General features: G+C 49.1%; 1 protein-coding gene across 1 annotated transcript in view; it reads left to right on the top strand.

Moving 5' to 3' along the window:
- The first annotated feature begins 6,484 nt into the window (after nt 1-6,484).
- upf1 (UPF1 RNA helicase and ATPase) overlaps nt 6,485-15,928 on the top strand; it is a 172,410-nt gene continuing 162,966 nt past the window's right edge. Inside the window, exons 1-2 of the mRNA XM_078554758.1 lie at nt 6,485-6,508; nt 7,330-7,371. Of these exons, the coding sequence (XP_078410884.1) occupies nt 6,485-6,508; nt 7,330-7,371 (66 nt within the window). The remainder of the gene's footprint in view (nt 6,509-7,329; nt 7,372-15,928) is intronic.

Here is a 15,928-nt window from a genome sequence, read left to right as displayed (position 1 = left end):
ACCCCCACTGCCCCCACCAACCCCCACTGTCCCCCCACCACCCCCAACTGCCCCCTACCACCCCCAACTGCCCCCTACCACCACCCCCATGTCCCCCCACCAACCCCCACTGCCCACCACCAACCCCCACTGCCCCCACCAACCCCCACTGTCCCCCCACCACCCCCAACTGCCCCCTACCACCACCCCCATGTCCCCCCACCAACCCCCACTGCCCACCACCAACCCCCACTGCCCCCACCAACCCCCACTGCCCCCCACCAACCCCCACTGCTTCTCACTGCCCCACAACCATCATCCCCACTGTCCCCCCACCACCCCCAACTGCCCCCTACCACCACCCCCATGTCCCCCCACCAACCCCCACTGCCCCCCAGCACCACCCCCCACTGCCCCCCCACCAACCCCACTGCCCCCCACCAACCCCCACTGCCCCCCACCACAATCTCCCACTGGCCCCCGCGCCCCCCCGCCCCCCGATAAGTAGCCAGGGTGGATGGGCCATGGCGGGAGGCGAAATCGCAGTGGGGTTGAACCTTAGGGGGTGGGGTGGCCCTCCAATGGGTGCAGGGACCTGTTAAGGGGGGATCCTGCAACCTGCTGGCAGGGAAAGCTGCTGGGCTGCATGTTCGGCATGGGCCACTCCAGCTGCTGGATAGTGATGGCAAGATGAGGCCCTTAAGTGCATCATTCCCACCGCCAGCCACTCTCCCCACCCCAACCCCTCCACTGCAGTTAAAACTGTGGCCTGGGTGGGCGTGCAGGTGGTGGGTAAAGCACCCACTGGACTTTACATGCCCACTGCCCCCCACCTTCAAACACATCGAGCATTAAATCTGACCTATTGTGTCAAATTCTGGGCACTGCACTTTCGGAGGGATGTGAAGGCATTGGAGAGTTTGCAGAAAAGATGTACAAGGGCGGTTCCAGAGGTGAGGGGCTTTGATTACTAGGATAGATTGTCAATATTGGGACATTCTCCTTAGAGGAGAAAGCTGAGACATTTGACAGAGATGTTCAAAGTCATGAGGGGTCTGCATAGAGAAGAAGGGGAGAAACTGTTCCCATTGGAAGGGTAGAGAAGCAGAGGGCACAGATTTAAAGTGATTGGCAGAAAAACCAGAGGTGACACAAGGAAAAACTTTTTATACAGCAAGAAGTTAGGATCTGGAGTGCACTGCCTTAGAGTGGTGGAGGCAGATTTGCTTTAAAAAGAGAATTGGATAATTAGCTGAAGGGAAAAGATTTGTAGGGATACAGGATAAAGATGGGGAGTGGAACTAGCTCAGTTGCTCTTGTAGAGAACCAACATGACAGGCTGATTGGCCTCTGAACTGTGCTGTAACCATTCTATGATCAGACCATCCTTCCAGTGACCACAAGAAGATACATTGGCAGAAATTACCCTGAAGAGAACTCCTAAAGGATTACAGGTAAATATGAGAACATTTTCCTTCTCGAGTATGTATCCAATTTTCTTTTGAAAGTTAACACTGAATTTGCTTCCACTGCCTCTTCAGGCAGCACATTGCAAATCACAGAGAATTTGCTTTTCTTTATCTCACCCTTGGTTCTTTTGTCAATTGTGTCCCCCTGCTTACTGATGCTCCCGCCACTGGAATCAGCTTCTCCTTATTTACTCTGCCAAAACCATTCAAGATTTTAAACGCCACTTTTAAATCTCCTCTTAACCTTCTCTACTCAAAGGAGAACAGCTCCTCTGTCCACATAACTAAAGCCTCTCTAGTGAATAGTCCCTGCACCCTGCTCAAGGCCTTGACGTCCTTCCTAAAGGACAGTGCCCAGATTTGGACACAAGCTCCATCTGGGGTGTCACCCGTGTTTTGTACAGGGTTAACATAGCTTCTCTACTTTTGTATTCAATCTATTAATAAAGCCAAGACCCCCATCTGCTTTTCTAACAGCCTTCTCAATTCAGTCTGCCACTTTCAAAGATTTATATTAATACACCCCCAGGTCTCTCTGTTCCACTTAGTTCATATTGTCTCTCCTCATTCTTCCTACTAAAATCTTTTGAAGTTCTCTGCATTAAATTTCATCTTCCATGTGCCTGCCCTTCACTAGAGAGGGTTTCATTGATGAGTTAACAGAAATGGTGCTGTGGGTTGTGGATTGTTCATAGCCAGAGAGATGCCTGGAATGGAAAGCTGGAAAAAAGGATAGAAAGAAAATCGACAGCCAGAGAAATAGAAAATGCTGGAAATACTCAATATGTCAGTCAGTGAGTCTGCAGAGAGAAGGGAAAGAGTGCACCATTCTCAGGAATAATTTGCCTCCTACATGCACCTCTCTTTCCTCTACACACCAACTGCCATACTGCATATTTCCAGTTTATTTTTCCGATTTTATTTCAGATTTCCAGCGTTTGCAGTTTTGCCTGATTAACTGTTGCAAACGTACAATTCCACACACTCCTTCTAAACGCTGCCTCCCACACACTGGGGTTGAAAGAATGGGGAGGGCAAAGCACACCTAGCAGGAAGGAAGATGGTTATGGTTGTTGGAGGTCAATCATCTCAGCACCGGGACTTCGCTGCAGGAGTTCCTCAGGGTAGTGTCCTCGGCCCAACCATCTTCAGCTGCATCATCAATGACCTTCCTTCCATCATAAGGTCAGAAGTGGGGATGTTCACTGATGATTGCACAATGTTCAGCACCATTCGCAACTCCTCAGATTCTGAAGCAGTCTATGTCCAAATGCAGCAAGACCAGGACAATATCCAGGCTTGGGCTGAAAAGTGGCAAGTAACATTTGAGCCACACAAGTGTCAGGCAATGACCATCTCTAACAAGAGAGAATCTAACCATCACCCCTTGATGTTCAATGGCATTAATTACCGTCGCTGAATCCCCCACTATCAAAATTCTGGGGGTTACCATTGACCAGAAACTGAACTGGACTAGCCATATAAATACTGTGGCTACAAGAGCAGGTCAGAGGCTAGGAATACTGGGACGAGTAACTCACCTCCTGACTCCAAAGCCTGTCCACCATCTACAAGGTACAAGTCAGGAGTGTGTTGGAATACTCCCCGCTTACCTGGATGAGTGCAGCTCCCACAACACTCAAGACGTTTGACACCATCCAGGATGAAGCAGCCGCTTCATTGGCACCACATCCACAAACATTCATTCCCTCCACCACCAATGCACAGTAGCAGCAGTGTGTACCATCTACAAGATGCACTGCAGAAACTCACCAAGGCTCCTTCAACAGCACCTTCCAAACCCACAACCACTACCACCTAGAAGGACAAGGACAGCAGATAGATGGGAACACCACCACTTGGAAATTCCCCTTCAAGTCACTCACCATCCAGACATAGAAATAAATCTCCGTTCCTTCACTGTCACTGGGTCAAAATTCTGGAATATCCTTCCTAACAGCACTGTGGGTGTACCTACACAACATGGACTGCAGCGGTTCAAGAAGGCAGCTCACCACCGCCTTCTCAAGGGCAATTAGGGATGGGCAATAAATGCTGGCCCAGCCAGTGAAGCCTACATCCAGTGACTGAATTTTTAAAAAGTAATTCCCTGAATAGGCCCTTTGGAGCAGTCAATCAGCTGTCGGCTTTGCCGTCACTGATCTGCAGGAAATACACCTGCCTGGCTTCAACCGATTGCAGCTCAGACAGTGACAAGCCCTAATCAGGCTCAGCTTGCATTGTGCCCTGGCCAGTCACTGCCCCGACCAGACACTGCCCCGACCAGACACTGCCCCAGCCAGACACTGCCCTAGCCAGACACTGCTCCGACCAGACACTGCCTTGACCAGACACTGCCCTGGCCAGTCACTGCCCCGACCAGACACTGCCCCGACCAGACACTGCCCCAGCCAGACACTGCCCTAGCCAGACACTGCTCCGACCAGACACTGCCCCGACCAGACACTGCCCTAGCCAGTCACTGCCCCGACCAGGCACTGCCCCGGCCAGACACTGCCCTGTCAAGACATTGCACTGACCAGACACTGCCCTGGCCAGTCACTGCCCCAACCAGACACTGCCCCAACCAGACACTGCCCTGGCCAGACACTGCCCTGGCCAGACACTGCACTGACCAGACACTGCACTGACCAGACACTGCCCTGACCAGACACTGCCCCGACCAGACACTGCACTGACCAGACACTGCTCCGACCAGACACTGCCCTGGCCAGACACTGCCCTGGCCAGACACTGCCCCAACCAGACACTGCCCTGATCAGACAGTGCCCTCAGCAGACACTTCCCTGACCAGACAGTGTCCCGACCAGATTGCATTCAGGCCCGATTGCATTCTGACCAGTCTACATTCTAACCAGGTTACATTAGAGTCATTGATAGAGTTATACAGCACAGAAACAAGCCCATTGTGTCCGTGCCGGCCATCAAGCGCCTATCTATTCTAATCCCATTTTCCAGCACTTGGCCCTTAGCCCTGTATACTATGGCATTTCAAGTGCTCATCTAAATACTTCTTAAATGTTGTGAGGGTTCCTGCCTCTACCAGCCCTCAGGCAGTGTGTTCCAGATTCCCACCACCCTCTGGGTAAAAACATATTTTCTTCATATCCCCTTTAAACCTTCTGCCCCCTACCTTAAATCTGTGCCCTCTGTTCATTGACACCATATGGCCTCATTTGAGGCACCTTCTAAGATAACATTCTGACCAGACAGTGTTCTAGCCAGACAGTGTCCTGACCAGACAGCGTTATGCCCAGACTGTGCCCTGACCAGGCTGTGCCTGATCTAAGTCTGTGTGGAGTTAGGTGATTTACTGCCAGTAAGTCTTTAAAGACTTCACAGGACAGGGTCAATAATCCACAATATCTGCTTTGGATCACCAGCCAGGGCAACATAAGTGTTTGCTGGGTAAAGGCTAACTAGTTAACTAGTCAATAAGTTGTTGTCCTAACCTGATCGGCAAAGATCAGCAGGAAAGCTCCTGACTGATCTTCCCTCTTTAGTTGAAAGTTGCTGATGATAACTTTAACGCTGTCTGAGATAGTCTTGCAGGGCTATGGGGACCAAGTGACGAAGTGGGACTGACTGGATTGGCCTGTGGGGAACTGGAATGGACTTGATGCACCAAATGGCCTCCTACTGAGATGTAAATTATACCATGACATTCTGTATGACATAGATCAGTGATCACAGCACAGACCAGGGACTGAGTCTTGGATCTGTGCAGATCACCAGAAGGACAGCTCTGTCTAGTCAGGCCGGTGGGAGAGTGAGATTGATAGGAGGTTAGTCAGGCTGGAGGGAGAGTGAGATTGATAGGAGGTTAGTCAGGCTGGAGGGAGAGTGAGATTGATAGGAGGCTAGTCAGGCTGGAGGGGGAGAGTGAGATTGATAGGAGGCTAGTCAGGGTGGAGGGAGAGTGAGATTGATAGGAGGCTAGTCAGGCTGGAGGGAGAGTGAGATTGATAGGAGGTTAGTCAGGCTGGAGGGAGAGTGAGATTGATAGGAGGCTAGTCAGGGTGGAGGGAGAGTGAGATTGATAGGAGGCTAGTCAGGGTGGAGGGAGAGTGAGATTGATAGGAGGTTAGTCAGGCTGGAGGGAGAGTGAGATTGATAGGAGGTTAGTCAGACTGGAGGGAGAGTGAGATTGATAGGAGGTTAGTCAGGCTGGAGGGAGAGTGAGATTGATAGGAGGTTAGTCAGACTGGAGGGAGAGTGAGATTGATAGGAGGCTAGTCAGGCTGGAGGGAGAGTGAGATTGATAGGAGGCTAGTCAGGCTAAACAGCCACAGCCATATGGCGGAAAGTAAATCTAAAGCAGGTTGCAGAGTTGAGGACTCAAAAAAGCCAGCACAGGTCAGCACTGAACCAGGCCCCAGTGAGGGAGGGATTGACGAGCAGAGTGTTAGGAGAGAGTCAGTGAGAGAGGGAGTGTGAGGGATGGAGTGATGGGTGGAGGAGAGAGAGGGAGGGGTTGCTGTGTGGGGGTTGGTGGGGGATGGAGGGATGGGTGGGGGAGCATGAAGGAGGGAGTGATGGGATGGGTGATAGGAGAGCGTCAGTGATGAGGGAGTAATGGGAGAGACTCAGTGAGGGAGGCAGGAGTGATGGGCAAAATCTGCACAGAGGTAAAGCAGAACTCCAAGGGGCTGAACAATTGTAGCAAGGCAGCAGAGGAGGGCAGCATGATTGATTGTGTGAGCAGCAGAAAGGTCAAGGAGGCCAAGAAGGGCCTAGTGAACAATGGTCAGTGCCATAGAGAATATTATTCAGATTAGAGTGGACTCAGCAGATCTCAGAACAGAGAGATTTAAAATGGAGCTCAGGAGCGATGATACAAGTTACAATCCAAAATTTTAAAGAGGAGAGAAAGAAAAGGGAGCTGACAAAATGGTGATTTTTTTGAAGGGTATGATGTCAGCAGTTTGCCAGGGCAGAGGGAAATGCTGCCAATGTCAACCAGCTGGCAAGGAGGCCAAGAATGGGAGCTGGGAATAGGGTCACAAGAATAGAAAATGGAGGAGATGAATTTGAAGAAGGTAAGGGAAGTGGGGAGACCAGTGAGAAACAGCTAAAGTGATGGTGGGGGGAACAATGTTGGCAGATAGGAGAACAGATAGAGGAGGGAGTAAAGGTAGAAACAGGACTGCAGTTGCTCACGATTTTAGGGACAATATTTCATCAGATCTGTCAGTTCAGGAGAGCAGGGTAAGGTAAGCAGGAGGTGCTTTTATTGCTCATGTAGGTGGGCAGCCTTAGGCAGTTCTTGCCTTCCAGGATGAATTTTGGAGTCTGGTAGGGAAGCATTGGGAAGGTGCTGCTCGATGTATATACTCAATCCTGGTAAAACCATGGATGATGAGACCAGTAATATGCCCTTCTGATTTAATGGAGCAGGGATGGAGATGGGTTGTACACAGGGAGCACAAAATTGAAGAAAGGGCAGAATTTTGTCAGCGGCATTGCCATTCCTGATGGTGGAACCGGATATGTGTCCCATTTCCGTTCTCTTGCTTTATCCTCTCACCCACACCATTACAGTTAACATTTACAGTGCCGGCAGCATATGCACAGGAAACGTGTGTGATTCGGGTGGAAGTGGAACCCACCATCGGCTGATAATGCAGCAGCTACGGGCGGGCGGGCCTAAAAGAGCCACTTGGTCAAACAGGGAGACTCCACACTGCAGCCAAAACTTTCCCACCCAACTCCATTGTCGTTAACATGAGAATTACTGAGAACACAATGGTGGCATGGCTAATTTTCCAAATTTAAATTGCACTTGCAAATAATTCACATTACATTGGTTCACTTCATTGATGTGTGCATCATTGTTATTTGTTGAGACTAACTTAGTCAGAGAGCTCAAAGTACTGGAATACCTCATGTTGGCATCGACGGTGACAGGAGTTAGGGATATGTCCTTCATTGTGGAAAAAAAAAAGTGCTCTTTTGTTAACTCTTTATTGAATGCTCAATGCTCAGCGTTACAAACCCAAAATACCCCATAGGTCAGCGGGAAGCCTGACATGCACACACATCACTGACTGAATCTTTGCACCTCAACCCACCATCGGAAAATCAAAATTTCACATCCCATCTAATTCAGTCACCCCACACGGCAGATTTCCCGTTCTTGTGGGCTCCATAAAACCCTGCCCCCACCGCCCACCCCCGCCACCCCATGGTGCCAAAGGAAGAGGGGAGAGAACGGTTTAGGGAGCAATAGGTTATGGCAGGTTGAGCTGGTTGGAAGGGATGGAGAAGGAGATTTTATTTCTATGAGTAAAACCTTGGATGTGGAAAGATTGCAGGAAACAAGAAGTACGTGGAGGGTGAAGAGAGGTTACGGACAATTTGCTAAAGTATTTCCATTGCATCCGTTAGACTTCCTGAAATCTATTCTGCTCCACAGTCCGTGCCTGAGATTCCTGAGTGTTTAGCTGGGAGCTTGGCTGCTTTGCCCAATGCCTCTTGGCCATTGCAGAGTGTATGTGCCTCTCAGTTAATGAACTTTCCAGATATCTGAAGAATTTTCTGGAAGGAGTTTGCGGCAAACGCTCAAGGATCTAGAGCTGCCACCGCACGTGGGCTTCATGATTTGCACCGTGCCCCAGAGACGGATAAATTCCAGGGCAGGAAGAGCCAGACAGTCTGTGTCCGCTCCACCAGTGCCAGGAGCTGGGCGAAAGCAACAAGCAGCCAAACCATGAATTAACAACAGTAGCCTGGTTAACCCCGGCTGTGCCGAACCTGGTTAACCCCAGCAGTGCTGAACCTGGTTAACCCCGGCTGTGCCGAACCTGGTTAACCCCGGCTGTGCCGAACCTGGTTAACCCCGGCTGTGCCGAACCTGGTTAACCCCGGCTGTGCCGAACCTGGTTAACCCCGGCTGTGCCGAACCTGGTTAACCCCGGCTGTGCCGAACCTGGTTAACCCCGGCAGTGCCGAACCTGGTTAACCCCGGCTGTGCCGAACCTGGTTAACCCCGGCTGTGCCGAACCTGGTTAACCCCGGCAGTGCCGAACCTGGTTAACCCCGGCTGTGCCGAACCTGGTTAACCCCGGCTGTGCCGAACCTGGTTAACCCCGGCTGTGCCGAACCTGGTTAACCCCGGCTGTGCCGAACCTGGTTAACCCTGGCATTGCTGGAACAGTTTAACCCCGGCAGTGCTGAACCTGGTTAACCCTGGCATTGCTGGAACCGGTTAACCCTGGCAGTGCTGGACCTGGTTAACCCTGGCATTGCTGAACCTGGTTAACCCCAGCAGTGCTGGAACAGTTTAACCCCGGCAGTGCTGGAACAGTTTAACCCCGGCAGTGCTGGAACAGTTTAACCCCGGCAGTGCTGGAACCGGTTAACCCCAGCAGTGCTGGAACAGTTTAACCCCGGCAGTGCTGGAACTGGTTAACTCCAGCAGTGCTGACCCTGGGATATTTACTTGTGTGCCAAACAGCACAAGCAGCAAGTGATAGACAGAGCTAAGTGCTCCCACAACCAATGGATCAGATCCAAGCTCTGCAGTCCTGCCACATCCAGTCATGAACAGCAGTGGACAATTAAACAACTTACTGGAGGAGGAGGCTCCACAAATATCCCCATCCTCAATGATGGGGGAGCTAAGCACCTCAGTGCAAAAGATAAGGCTGAAGCTTTTGCTATAATCTTCAGCCAGAAGTCCCGAGTGAATGATCCACCTTGGCCTTCTCCAGAGGTCCCCAGCATCACAGATGCCAGTCTTTAGCCAATTTGATTCACTCCATGTGATATCAAGAAAAAGCTGAAGGCATTGGATACTGCAAAGGCTATGGGCCCTGACAATATCCCAGGTGTTGCAGAGCTTGCCATGCCCTGAGCCAAGCTGTTCCAGTACAACTACAACACTGGCATCTACCCGGCTATGTGGAAAATTGCCCAGGTATGTCCTGTACACAAAAAACAGGACAAATCCTATCCGGCCAATCATTGCCCCATCAGCCTACTCTTGATCATCAGTAAAGTAATGGAAGGGGTCATCAACAGTGCTATCAAGCGGCACTTGCTTAGCAATAAACTGCTCACTGACATCCAGTTTGGGTTCCGCTAGGACCATTCAACTCCTGACCTCATTACAGCCTTGGTTCAAACATGGACAAAGACCTGAAATCCCAAGGTGAGGTGAGAGTGACTGCCCTTGACATCAAGGCAGCATTTGATCGAGTGTGGCATCAAGGAACCCTAGCAAAACTGGAATCAATGGGAATCAGAGGGAAAACTTTCCATTGGTTGGATTCATACCTAGCACAAAGGAAGATGGTTGTGGTTGTTGAAGGCCTGCATTTATTGGCCATCCCTAATTGCCCTTGAGAAGGTGGTGGTGAGCTGCCTTCTTGAACCGCTGCAGTCCATGTGCTGTAGGTACACCCACAGTGCTGTTAGGGAGGGAGTTCCAGGATTTTGACCCAGTGACAGTGAAGGAACGGCGATATATTTCCAAGTCAGGATGGTGAGTGACTTGGGGGGGATCGTCCTGGTGGTGGTGTTCCCATCTATCTGCTTCCCTTGCCCTTCTAGATGGTAGTGGCTGTGGGTTTGGAACGTGCTTTCTCAGGAGCCTTGGTGAATCACTTTACCGATGATCTAGAGTAGACTGATCGAGCGGTAATTGGTCGGTTTGGATTTGTCCTGCTTTTTGTGGACAGGACATACCTGGGCAATTTTCCACACAGCCGGGTAGGTGCCAGTGTTGTAGCTATACTGGAACAGCTTGGCTAGGGGCGCAGCAAGTTCTGGAGCACAAGTCTTCAGTACTATTGCCAGAATATTGTCAGGGACCCATAACCTATGCAGCATCCAGTGCCTTCAGCTGTTTCTTGATGTCACATGGAGCGAATCGAATTGGCTGAAGACTGGCATCTGTGATGCTAGGGATCTCCAGAAAAGGCTGAGATGGATCATCCACTCGGCACTTCTGGCTGAAGATTATAGTAAATTCTTCAGCCTTGTCATTTGCACTGATATACTGGGCTCTCCCATCATTGAGGATGGGGATATTTGTGGAGCCTCCTCCTTCACTGAGTTGTTTAATTGTCCACCACCATTCACGACTGGATGTGGCAGGACTGCAGAGCTTAGATCTGATCCGTTGGTTGTGGGATCGCTTAGCTCTGTCTATTACTTGCTGCTTCTGCTGTTTGGCATGCAAGTAGTCCTGTGTTGTAGCTTCACCAGGTTGACACCTCATTTTTAAGTATGCCTGGTGCTGCTCCTGGCATCCCCTGGCTTGCTGGTAATGGTGGAATGGGGGATACGCCGGGCCATGAGGTTACAGATTGTGTTTGAGTACAATTCTGATGCTGTTCATGGCCCACAGTGCCTCATGGATGCTCAGTCTTGATAGATCTGTTCGAAATCTATCCCATTTAACACGGTGGTAGTGCCACACAACACGATGGAGGTTATCCTCAATGTGAAGGTGGGACTTTGTCTCCACAACGACTGTGCGGTGGTCACATCTACCGATACTGATCATGGACAGATGCATCTGCGGCAGGCAGGTTGGTGAGGATAAGGTCAAGTGTGTTTTTCCCTCTTGTTGGTTCCCCTGCCACCTGCTACAGATCCAATCTAGCAGCTGTGTCCTTTAGGATTCGGACAGCTCGATCAGTAGTTGTGCTACCGAGCCACTCTTGGTGATAGACATTGAAGTCCCCCACCCAGAGAACATTCAGCGCCCTTGCCACCCTCGGTGCTTCCTCCAAGTGGTGTTCAACATGGAGGAGCACTGATTCATCAGCTGAGGGAGGGCGGTAACAGTAATCAACAGGAGGTTTCCCTGCCCATGTTTGACCTGATGCCACGAGACTTCATGGGGTCTGGAGTCGATGTTGAGGACTCCCAGGGCAACTCTCTCCTGACTGTATACCACTGTGCCACCACCTCTGCTGGGTCTGTCCTGCCGGTGGGACAGGACATACCCGGTGATGGTTGTGTCTGGGACATTATCTGTAGCGTATGATTCCGTGAGGATGATTATGTCAGGCTGTTGCTTGACTTGTCTGTGAGACAGCTCTCCCAATTTTGGCACTCGCCCCCAGATGTTAGTAAGGAGGACTTTGCAGGGTCAACAGGGCTGAATTTGCCATTGTTTTTTCCAGTGCCTAGTTTGATGTCGGGTGGTCCATCCAGTTTCAATGCAGATAGCCAGGTGGTGAAGGAGGGAACTGGTGCCAAGTCTTTGTACATTTACAAAGTTTTATTTACAGAGAAACACATTACATATCAGGCACCTCCATCAACCAACCACAGTTTCAGCCTGTTTTTATACGTAATATGAGCACAGATGAGTCCCCAATTAATGGCCACCAGCTGGATACAATTAAACACTGAATTAATATGAATGAGGTCAGAGTGCACCCTGTGAAAATCTCTGAAATCCTTTTAACTGATCTTTGGGCTATTGAGAATATTGCAGGTAATGTGACATTGTTTCAAAAGTTTGACTTTTTATTGACAAGTCTCAGTCATCCTGTAATATTCCTTTGCACAAAGTGACGGGTTAATTGATGTTTATCGTATTCAGGATTTCACTAACGAGCACTGTGGCTGTATTCAGGATGTAATATTAACACTGTATTTGGATGTCATGGTAATAAAAGCACTAAACATCTTTATTTTTGCATTCATTAAATTTTTTGTTTTTAAAATAAAAATTAATCTGCAGTGCCTGTGGGACACAGTCCCCCATAAGAGTCATAAAAACACAGAATGATACAGCACAGAAAGAGGCCATTAGACCCATCATGCCTGTGAGACTCTTTGGTAGGTCTATCCAATTAGACCCAATCCCCTGCTCTTTCCCCATAGCCCTGCAAATTTTAACCCATTCATATATTTATCCAATTCTCCTTTGAAGGTTGCAATTGAATTTGTTTTCACCACTCTTCCAGGCAATGATTTCTCGATCACAACAATTCGCTGTGTAGAGAAATATTTCCTCATGTGGCCTCTGATTTTTTTGCCAATTTTGTTAAATCTGTGTTTTCTCATTACCGACCCTCCTGACACTGGAAACGGTTTCTTCTTATTTACTCTATCAAAATCTTTGTGATTTTGAACACCTCTACCAAATCTCCCTTTAACCTTCTCTGCTCTCAGGAGAACAAGCCCAGTTTCTGCTATCAATCTACATAATTGAAGACTTTGCTGCGACTCTCCAATGTGTTCACATCCTTCCTAAAGTGTGGTGCCCATAATGGGAGACAACACACCAGCTGGGGTCTAACCAGTCATTTGTAAAGGTTTAGCATAAATTTTGTACTCTATGCCTCTATTTATAAACCCAAGGATCCAATATGGCTTTTTAACAACCTTCTTAACTTAACCTGCTACCTTCAAAGATTTGTGTGCATACACCCCCGGGTCTCTTTGTTTCTGCCCCTCCTTTAAAATTGTTCCATTTAGTTTATATTACCTCTTCTCATTATTCCTACCAAAATTTGCCACTTGAGACTTCTCTGCATTAAATTTCATTTGCCACGTGCCTTCCCATTTCAGCAGTCAATGTCCTCCTGAAGTCTCTCACTACCCTCCTCCTCATTGTTTACTACATTTCTGAGTTCTATGTCATCTGCAAGCTTTGAAATTACACTCTGTATAACTAAAGGCATTAATATGTGTCAGCAAGAGCTGTGATCCCAACACTGACTTGTGGAGACCACCTCTGTATACTCCCTCCAGTCTGAAAAACAACCCCTCACCACAATTCTCTGCTTTGCCTCCTTGCCAACATTGTATCCGTGCAGCCACTGTCCCTTTAAGACCATGGGCTTTAATTTTGCTAATAATTCTATTATGTGCTACTTATCAAACACCTTTTGAAAGCTTATACACAATGTCAATGTGCTCAGGGCAAAAAGCAGGTAGAAAAGACGGTTGGCTGATTATTAGTGGAGAGCAGACATATCTTTTCCTCAGACCGACTGCTCAAGTTCAGCCTTAGTTTCCCCAAACAGCAACAAACCAGAAACATACTTCACTTCATTCCATGCCCATGACGGAGTTTGAGGAGGAAGTGAGTAAGGGGTGCAGGTAATTTTCAAATGCTTGTGGTTCCTGTAACTTGTTTTGCACAATGTCTGATCTCAGCCTCTCTGGAGAATTTCAGAGGTTTGGTAACTGTCTCGTTTGTAGCACACAGTGTGCTGGTTTGTATGCCAGTGGCATCAGCATTCCCACTAAACGGAAAAGCCAAAGATTCTGGTGGGATAGGAGACTGAATTCAGCAGAATTCCTGGAAATGTCAGTATCAGATGACTTTCCCCACTGAGACCTACCTGAGATTTGAGCCCACAGTCTAGACTGACACTCTGGTGCAATACTATTGCAGCACTGTCGGAGGGTCGGTACCGAGGGAGCACTGCACTGTCGGAGGGTCAGTACCGAGGGAGCGCTGCACTGTCGGAGGGTCAGTACCGAGGGAGTGCTGCACTGTCGGAGGGTCAGTACCGAGGGAGCGCTGCACTGTCGGAGGATCAGTACCGAGGGAGTGCAGCACTGTTGGAGGGTCAGTACCGAGGGAGCGCTGCACTGTCAGAGGGTCAGTACTGAGGGAGTGCTGCACTGTTGGAGGGTCAGTACCGAGGGAGCGCTGTACAATCAGATGGTCAGTACTGAGGGAGCGTTGAGCTATCGGAGGGTCAGTACTGAGGGAGTGCCTCACTGTCGGAGGGTTAGTACTGAGGGAGCGCAGCACTGTCAGAGTGTCAGTACTGAGGGAGTGCTGCACTGTCAGAGTGTCAGTACTGAGGGAGCGCTGCACTGTCGGAAAGTCTGCACTGAGGGAGTGCTGCACTGTCAGAGCGGTGCTGCACAGTTGAAGAAGTTATTGGTGGAGTTAGCCCATCTGCCCTTTCTAGTATGTAGTCTAAGGGTGTTTGGCAGAACAAAGGTTAATGTGGGACTGGGAAACAGTACTGCCCACAGTTTGATGTAGAGAGTAAGGTGATGGTAGACTGTGTGTAGCAGAGTCTGGAAGAAGACAGCAATGGAGGCAGCCTTGGAGATGTATATAGCTATGACTTGTTAATAAACATTTAATGTTCAACCAGACCTCTTCATGAGACACTGAACAACCTTACTACAAGGTGGCAGGGAAGGATGAACCCCCAAATCCCGAAAGCATGACAAAGTAAAGAAGCTGCAGTCTGACCTTCGAGAAGTGCGCCTAAATCAAAGACACAGCTGGAGATCCCTGAAAAAGTTCCATTGCCAACCTAATCGATCACAGGGGCAGAGTGAAGGAACCTGGCCAGATCACATAAGACTGAGCAAAATTTTTTTAAAAAGAGAAAAGTGATCCGATCGGGATGGGAGGAGTGCGCAGAAGGCTTTCGACAAAGTCCCACATAAGAGATTAGCGTGTAATATTAAAGCACATGGGATTGGGGGTAGTGTATTGAGATGGATAGAAAACTGGTTGGCAGACAAGAAACAAAGAGTAGGAATAAACGGGTCTTTCTCCAAATGGCAGGCAGTGACTAGTGGGGTACCGCAGGGATCGGTGCTGGGACCCCAGTTATTCACAATATATATTAATGATTTAGATGAGGGAACTAAATGTAATATCTCCAAATTTGCAGATGACACAAAGCTGGGAGGGAGGGTGAGCTATGAGGAGGATGCAGAGATGCTTCAGTGTGATTTGGACAAGCTGAGTGAGTGGGCAAATGCATGGCAGATGCAATATAATGTGGATAGATGTGAGGTTATCCACTTTGGTAGCAAAAACAAGAAGGCAGATTATTATCTGAATGGCTATAAATTGAGGGAGGGGAATGTGCAACGAGACCTGGGTGTCCTCGTACACCAGTCGCTGAAGGTGAGCATGCAGGTGCAGCAGGCGGTAAAGAAGGCAAATGGTTTGTTGGCCTTCATAGTGAGAGGATTCGAGTACAGGAACAGGGATGTCTTGCTGCAATTATACAGGGCCTTGGTGAGACCACACCTGGAATACTGTGTGCAGTTTTGGTCTCCTTATCTGAGGAAGGATGTACTTGCTATAGAGGGAGTACAGCGAAGGTTTACCCGACTGATTCCTGGGATGGCGGGACTGACATATGAGGAAAGATTGAGTCGGTTAGGATTATATTCGCTGGAGTTCAGAAGAATGAGGGGGAATCTCATAGAAACCTATAAAATTCTAACAGGACAAGACAGGGTAGATGCAGGAAGGATGTTCCCGATGGTGGGGGAGTCCAGAACCAGGGGTCACAGTCTGAGGATACGGGGTAGACCTTCTGGGACTGAGATGAGGAGAAATTTCTTCTCCCAGAGAGTGGTGAGCCTGTGGAATTCGCTACCACAGAAAGTAGTTGAGGCCAAAACATTGTATGTTTTCAAGAATGAGTTAGATACAGCTCTTGGGGCGAAAGGGGTCAAACGATATGGGGAGAAAGCAGGAGCAGGCTATTGAGTTGGAT

This window comes from Cetorhinus maximus, chromosome 13 (assembly GCF_964194155.1).
Source record: "Cetorhinus maximus chromosome 13, sCetMax3.hap1.1, whole genome shotgun sequence".
Taxonomy (NCBI): Eukaryota; Metazoa; Chordata; class Chondrichthyes; order Lamniformes; family Cetorhinidae; genus Cetorhinus; species Cetorhinus maximus.
This window is presented reverse-complemented; position numbering and strand designations above follow the sequence as displayed.